At 41.8% G+C, this 8,214-nt stretch overlaps 1 protein-coding gene across 1 annotated transcript in view; it reads right to left on the minus strand.

Annotated features, from left to right (window-relative positions):
- The window catches only part of ABCA13 (ATP binding cassette subfamily A member 13), a 247,710-nt gene extending 245,903 nt beyond the window's left edge, over positions 1-1,807 (minus strand). The window contains exons 1-2 of the mRNA XM_039911957.1: positions 1,775-1,807; positions 1,628-1,721 (exon numbers count right to left, since the gene is read on the minus strand). Of these exons, the coding sequence (XP_039767891.1) occupies positions 1,628-1,721; positions 1,775-1,807 (127 nt within the window). The remainder of the gene's footprint in view (positions 1-1,627; positions 1,722-1,774) is intronic.
- Positions 1,808-8,214: the final 6,407 nt, after the last annotated feature.

Consider the following 8,214-nt stretch of genomic DNA (forward strand, 5'->3'; position numbering starts at 1 on the left):
GAATGAATGAATGAATGAATGAATGAATGAATGAATGAATGAATGAATGAATGAATACAAGGTGATCAGGTTGAACACAGTCTATGTCCCAAATGATGCTCCAAGTCTTATACCAATTTGATAGTTGAGGTAACTGAGGCCCAGAGAAGTGAAGTGACTTGCCCCAAGTTACCCAGCTGGCAGGTGGAGGAACTGGGATTAGAATCCAGGTCCTTCTGACTCCCAGCCCCCTGCTCTATTCCCAGCCCCCTGCTGTGTCCATTACACCACACTTCTTCCCATTTGTCTGCTGGGTGACCTTGGGAAAGTCACTTCACTTCTCTGTGTCACTGTTATCTCATCTGTAATACTGAGATTGTGAATCCCATATGGGACAGGGATTAGGTCCAACTTGATTTGCTTGTATCCACCCAGTGCTTAGTACAGTTCCTGGAACCTCGTAAGCACCTAAATACCATCATTATTATTATTATGATTATTATTTTTCCCTGCTCCAAACCGTGGTCTGAGTTTAGCTCCGTGGGGCAGAGGGGATCCAAGCCACTTAGCTCTACGGAACAGAGAGGAAGATCCGATCCGCTCTGTCATTCCCACAGCCCGGGATGAGGTCCATAGCGGGCCTTGTGGGACGGAGACGGTGGCTCCGAGCTGCCTGTGCCATGAAGCCAATGTATCCACCTCCCGTCTCTCTGGGATTCTGGGGTCCCTGCAACCAAATAGTGCTGCTTCCAACCCCAACTGGCTTCACAGACCCAAGACTACCATCCCCCTTCCCACACACTACTTGATGGCAAGGTAGCATGGTGTATACCTTAGCCCCTGTTCCGGAGCGCAGCCTGTAACATCTCCTGGAGTCACTAGCCAACACAAATTGCACCCCATATTCCCCCAGCACCTGGGAATTTGGGGAACCCCTTTGTCCATCCCCCAGCCCACATGGTTCCAAGATGGTGGATCTGGTCACCACGTAGAGATCAGTAAGACTGTTGGAGAAGGGACCAAGAACAATGAACGTGGGCCACTGGAGAGCGAGGGATGCCAACCACCTATGAGAAGCCATGGAATCCCACTGGCACCATGGGGACAACTGATGGTTTGCTTTGGTGGGATCACGTTCAGAAGGGCCAAGGACAGCCGACCCCATAAGCTGGAGGCAGGTTTTTGCACATGAAGAGAGGTGTTAAGACTCCTCCCGTGTAAGTGGCTCAATACTGAGTCCAGTGGCCACGTGCTGAGATCTCCTGGGAAGGAAAGGGAGTAAAAGTGCCTGATTTGGAGCGAGTCATCTGTCTTTTTTCTGTGCTACACCTCTCTGGGAGTAATAACATACATAAGTGCTATAGGGCCAAAGGTGGGGTGAATATCAAGTGCCTAAAGGGTACAGATCCAAGTTCATAGGCGATACAGAAGGGAGAAGGAATAGAGGATAGGGGGCCTTAATCGGGGAAGGCCTCTTTGAGATGTAACTTTTATTTTATATTTATCTTATTTATATTTTATATTTAATAACTTTAATAAGACTTTGAAGGTGAGAGGCATGGTGGTCCGTCTTATATGAAGGAGGAGGGAGTTTAGAATTCTTACTATTGTTTTAAATTCATAAAGCAGGCTTAAATGTAAAGCTTACAATTGTCTCTGTATCTTGGAGTTTCCTCAAAACGGACTACAGTCAGAATGAGAAATAGCATGCATGGCCAGAGAAATTCAGATACTGAAAGAACCTGAAAAAACAAAAACAAAATAAGATTAGGGTTAGAATCGGACAACAAAGAACTTGAATAGTCAACAAGTAAATAAAGAACTGCATTGGGAGTGGATTGATATGGTTTTAAGAGTAAGGATTGAGGGAAAGTCAGTAAATTATAGGAGAAAAAGAATAGAAATTGAATTGAAATAGAATTGCTTTTTCGGTCTTACCTTTCCAGTCTAAACTACAATCAATTAATAATCAGTCGTACTTACTGAGTGCTTACTGAGTACAGAGCACTGTACTAAGTAAGCACTTGGAGTATAATAGGCTAAGTGGGCATGATCCCTGCCCTTAAAGAGCTTACAATCTAGTGGGGGAGACAGACATTAAAATAAATTGAAGGCTGGCGGAAGCAATAGTTTAAAAATATGTAGAAAAGTGCTAAGGTGGGCAGAGGAGGGAGAGAGCATCGAATGTCCAAGTCTTTAGGGGGTGAGGATTCAAATGCACTTGTGATGCAGAAGTTTTGGAGTGCCAGATATGGCGGGTGTGGCAATAAGGTAAGGAGGTGAGAGATAAATCAGGGAAGGCCAGCTCTCCTAATAAACAACTGGAATAATTGCCTCCTCTAAAGCCAACCTACTTTCTGTATCTCGATCTCTTATATATCGCCGCCAACCCCTAGCCAGTACTGCTAGGTCTGGAACTCTCTCCCCTTCATATTTGACCACCATTCTCCCCACCTTCAAAACCCTCTACAATCATATCTCCTCCAAGAGGCCTTCCCTGACTAAGCCCTCCCATTGACCACTTCCACCTTTCCCTCACTGTTGACTATTCACTTGGTTGTGTACCCCTTGAGCATTTTGTTACTCACCCCAACTCCACAGCACGTGTGTAAATATCCTTGTGCTCTAATATTCTGCCCCTCCCATAATTTATTTTAATGTCCTTCTCCCCTTCTAGAATGTAAGCTTCTTGTAATCCGTCTCCAACTCTATTGTATTGTACTTTACCAAGCACTGACTACAGTCCACTCAATAGATACCATTGATTGATTGATATGGTTTTAAAAGGGCAGTGCATAATCATTCATAGTCATTCATCAGTCATATTTATTGAACGTTACCTGTGTGTAAAGTACTGTGCTAAATGCTTGGGAGAGTACAATTAATGTCTGTCTCCCTCTCTAGACTGTGGGCAGGGATGTGTCTGTTTGTTGTTGTATTATACTCTCCCAAGCACTCAGTACAGTGCTTTCCACACATTAAGTGATAGAGATGACCGGTGGGTTTCTAAGACCTGGGGAGCTTGGGGTGGAATGGGGAAGGTTTGCTGGCAGAGGGCTGGGTAAGCGTTTGGAGGAGTACAATGCAATAGAGTTGGAAGATAATAATAATAATAATAATGTTGGCATTTGTTGTTGTCCCACGTGAGGCTCACAGTCTTCATCCTCATTTTACAGATGAGGTAACTGAGGCACAGCGAAGTGAAGTGACTTGCCCACAGTCACACAACTGACAAGTGGCAGAGGTGGGATTCGAACTCCTTAATGAGCTTGCAGTGTAATGAGAAGTTGACAATCTTTATGTGCCACTAAAATTCGTTGATAGAAGGTAATCTGATGATACACATCAATTGGACCATTTTTTTTTCTCAAAACCTAAAAATACAACTTCTGATTTAGAAGTTTCAAATTAAAACATACTAATCAAGTGGCAATTGATGCCAAATATAAATTGTATACATAAATGTCATTTTGTCATCAGAAACTTTCACTAAATAACGATTTGTACGCTTTTCCTCTAGACTGCAGGCTCACTGTGGGCAAGGAATGTGTCTGTTGTGTTGTCATTGTGTACTTTGGCTCAGTGGAAAGAGCACGGGCTTGGGAATCAGAGGTCATGGGTTCAAGTCCCGGCTCTGGCACTTAGCTGTGTGACTGTGGGTAAGTCATTTAACTTCTCTGTGCCTCAGTTCCCTCATCTGTAAAATGGGGATTAATTGTGAGCCTCACGTGGGACAACCTGATTACTCTGTATCTACCCCAGCGCTTAGAACAGTACTCTGCACATAGTAAGCGATTAACAAATACCAACATTATTATTACTTTCCCAAGTGCTTAGTATAGTGCTCTGCACCCAGTAAATTTTCAAGTCTATTACCCAGGTAAAAAACTTCTTTTAAAAAATGCCAGGCCCAGTTTAGTATCAATGTTTGGAAAACCACATGAAGGTATTGTCACTTTAACCAGATCTAATTTACATGCTTCCAAAAATGTTCTCAGTTATATTCAACTTAGCACGTTTACTCTCAACTCAAAAGTTTCCATAAATGAATTGTTTGAATCCGACTAGAAACGCTCACATGGGGAAAAAGGAAGGACCATAAACTAGAACACTCAAAAATCTGGAATATTAAGCTGTTTCCCAGAGATACCCTAACTCTCTCTCATTAGAAAAGACACTTTTGCATTTTGCATTTCTATTTATAATATGCTGAAAGCTTTGAACTGAAATGAACCTTTTGGTCTTTAGAATTCCTTTACGCACATGAAAACATTTCTTTACCCTCATCTCAACCATCTCTCTTGCAACCACAGAACCTCTAAAGTCAACAGAATATCTCCAAACCTGAGCATTTCTGTGCATGTGACTGAAACTAAAGGCAAAGAAAGGAGAAAGAAAATAATGGTTCCGTCTTTGGCATAATTAGAAAGGAAGAGAAATTGCTTCTTTTGACGTGTTCATAAGAAAGTGTTCTCTAGGCCAGAAATGCATCACTGTGAAAAGTTTCTGACAATGTGCTGAAACCCAATATCACACTTTTCGATAGCATGGAAAATCCTGTGGAGTATTTATTCAAAACCAAGGGATCATCAAGGAACAAAAAGGGTCATCAAACAGGAGAAACTGCAATAAACTTTGAGAGTTCTTTTTTCGTGTTTCTTGAGTCACGGGCACTAAAAACGGGCTGTAATGAATTCTGGCAGGAGCCAGGAGGGGAAGAATTTGGGAAGGGGTTTTTATTTGAAAAGACAGCTTTGATCTAGCTTTCCCAAACCTTCTCTATAGCCTCCTGAGAGAGGCAGGCCAGGAAGGACAGCCAATAAAATTAAAATCCCAGGCATTTATCTCAGTCTGTCAAACGATCACAGCAAATGCGTATTCCAAATAAAATCTGTTGTTTCAATAACTTTATTGCATCTTTCAATCCACAAGATGCCTAGGTAATATTTCTGAAATGAACCCAGAGCTCTAATGAAACCAGAAAATCTATTCTAAGACACAAAAGCATTTGCAAATCAATTACTTCCAGAAAGGGCATTGAATTGTTAGAGATTAGACTGTTTGTTTAGAGCTTGAGATGGTTGCGTTTTGGAGACATACCAAAGCACACATTTGTTCTATCTCCTTGTCCATCTGTTTGTATCTGAGTGAACCGTTATCCTTCTTCAATCTTCTTTCCTGCAGAAAGCATAATCAGAGCAGTCCCCTCCATGCTTTCATTTCTGTCTTGTTATTGCCTATTTCCCTTCACTAAGCTTGCTCTACCTTTATTCCCGAGCTGTGCCACAGATTTGACATCCAGTCCTTGTTAGATCCACACTCCTATCTATCTATCTATCTATCTATCTATCAGTGGTATTTATTGAGTCCTTACTGCGTGTAGAACACTGTACCAACTGCTGGGGAGAATACCAGAGAGTGGGTAGGCCCATTCCCTGCGCACGACAAGTTTACAGTCATTTCTGAAGATAAACTCTCCATCCACAACAAGCCTAGAATCAGTCCTCCAGATGCACTCTCTGCCTACAGTGAGCTTACAATCAATCCCGTTCATTTTGGGGGGATAATTGGCATAATCTTCCCACCTCTGCCAATCCTATTTGTTTTTATTCCCTACTCTCCTATCATCCAAACAATCCCTCTCCCCAAACTAAGCATTTCCATTGGCTGCTTTTACCCTTCTAGTCTCTCGATCTTCTTTTACATCACCCTTTGGCCTTGCAGCTCAGCTCACTGTGGGCAGGGAATGTGTCTGTTATATCGTTAACTCCCCAGTGCTTCATACAGTGCTCTGCACACAGTAAGTGCTCAATAAATACGATTAATTGGCTGACTCACTAGGAGGTGCAATATCCCACTAGGGAAATGACTGTGCATAAGGAAGAGAAAGAACGTGCTATCACTCTTATCCCTGTTGGCAGTGTAGCTTTCCTAAGATCTAGGTGGTGGGATGGAGAAAAACAGGAGCTTGCAAGAGGCAGGGTGGGGAGAAAGAACTGTATATGCACTGGGATGGGGGCTTTAATATCCACAACTGAAACCACCCCCTTCCCCCACTTCCTATCCCGACTCTGCCACTTGACTACTGAGTGAACTTGGGCAAATCACTTCCCTTCTCTGGGGCTCAGTTCCCTCATCTGTAAAATGGGAATTGAGACGATGAGCCCCATGGGGAACAGGGACTGTGTCCAACCCAATTTGCTTGCATCCACCCCAGCACTTAGTACAGTGCCTGGTACATAGCAAGCCCTTAACAAATACCGTCAATATTATTACCTCACCTCCTCAGTGCTTCAGCTACTACCTCCCGGCTGGGCAGAAACTAAGTGGATGGCGGTTCAAAAAGAAAAACAAAAGATAGAGAAGACATATAATATCTGTCTCTACCTCTCGACTGGAAGCTCGTATGGGCAAGGAATGTGTCTACTAACTCTCTTCTATTGTACTCTCCAAGTGCAGTGTCTTGCATATGGAAAGCACTCAACAAATACAATCCATTGATTGATTAATTGAAGAAAAGGGCAGGGGGAGAAGAGGGACCCACTTATGAAATCAAAAAGCTATGTACAACTTCAACCCTGGGTTGTAAACCTTTACCCTCTTGTGCCTTTATGCACTTCAGCTACTAGATACATCTTTCTGGAAACTGCCAAAATGCAACTGAACTCTAAGTGCCACCATTCAGCTTTCTACTCCTTTTGAATTTTGAAGAACAACACCTAAAGACAAACAATAAAGGTTTGTATGTTTGTACGTATACAAACAATAAACCTAAAGGTGGTGCGTTTCTCAGAATCGATGCCTAGTGACTGAATCTGAGTGTCCTGTCTTGTTTCAGGTGGGTAAATTAGCGTGCGTTATTCTGTCATGAAATAGTGAAATAAGGAATTCTGAAAAGAAAGAGATCCCAATGAGGAAGTGGGAGAATGACTATTTGGCAGGTGCCCTAACCAGAAGTCTGTCAGGTTTGGTTGGAATTTTCCATTTAATGTGTTAGATTAGAAAGAATCTTATGGCCTATAGATGAGACTCTGCTTCTTAAAATTACTAGCTTCTTTCTCCTTGTGGCTTTAGTTTCAAATAGAAACCACACAAGACAAAGTATTTGGATGTAAAATGCTTACGTGTATTAGAAATCACAATAGACCTTCAGAGGGCGGAGTTGCTTATTAAATGTCATTGATGGGGTGGAAAAACCTTTGAAATGGGTATTGTATAACACTGCAGCTGAAGTCCATTGCCTTGGCCCTTGATACAAACAATTTTCCAAAAACTGTGAAATTTGGTTGTTCCTTTAGAAATTTCAAAGACCACAACATGCCAAAATTACCAGGGAGGGGTATTTTCCCAGAAGTATCATAAACCCCTTGTAAGTAAGTAAGGCACCCAAAATAATGGAGTGACTTACGCAATGGACTCAAACAAACAATCATTGAGGAAATAGAACTGAGTGCAATTATCAACCACAATTGCAGTGAACACTGAGTCATATAGATACACTGTAGTTTGGAATTGGCCCTCAGGGTCACTCTCCCTTCCACGAATGGTGTTTCCATGAAGTTAGGTCCTGTAACACTTTCTATTATCTGATGTCAATAAAGGAGATAAATTATATCATTTCAGCTTTCATTTCATTCCATTTCATCCTCTCTCGATGAACTGGAAACCAACTTGGGAACTCTTTTTAGTTGTGGCTTGAATAACTAAATTATTAGTGATTCTTCCATAATGGGTTCCCACTAGCATTAACTAAATCTAATAGTATAGAAATTATAGTTGGAAAAGGAGTTATCTTAATTGTTAACTCATGCTGAGATTTCACTGATGTTTCCCTGCATTATTTTCCACCGACTTATTTGTTGGGTTCAGCGGGACAACTCTCTCATAGTGAACTGTCTAACACACTGTGAGATGATAACAGGTAGTGAGGTATGTTCTTTTCTAGACTTCCATTATTAACTCCAGTGATAGGTTCTGGATCCTTTTGCCTCCCTTCCCTGAGAAGAAATAACTTTGTCCTTTTTCAAATCCCTCCAGGAGATTTTCAGGGATCTATTATCTTTAATAGATCTTTATATATTAATGGTTATTATTCAATCTTCCTATTAATGGTTATTTATTGAGTGCTTACTGTGTGCAGAGTGCTGTACTAGGCACTTGGGAAAGTATAACAGCATTGATAAACTTGATCCCTGCCCACAAGGAGCTTCAGCCTATGGGATCTTGCAATCTACA

The sequence above is a fragment of the Ornithorhynchus anatinus genome, chromosome 4 (assembly GCF_004115215.2).
Source record: "Ornithorhynchus anatinus isolate Pmale09 chromosome 4, mOrnAna1.pri.v4, whole genome shotgun sequence".
Lineage (NCBI taxonomy): Eukaryota > Metazoa > Chordata > Mammalia > Monotremata > Ornithorhynchidae > Ornithorhynchus > Ornithorhynchus anatinus.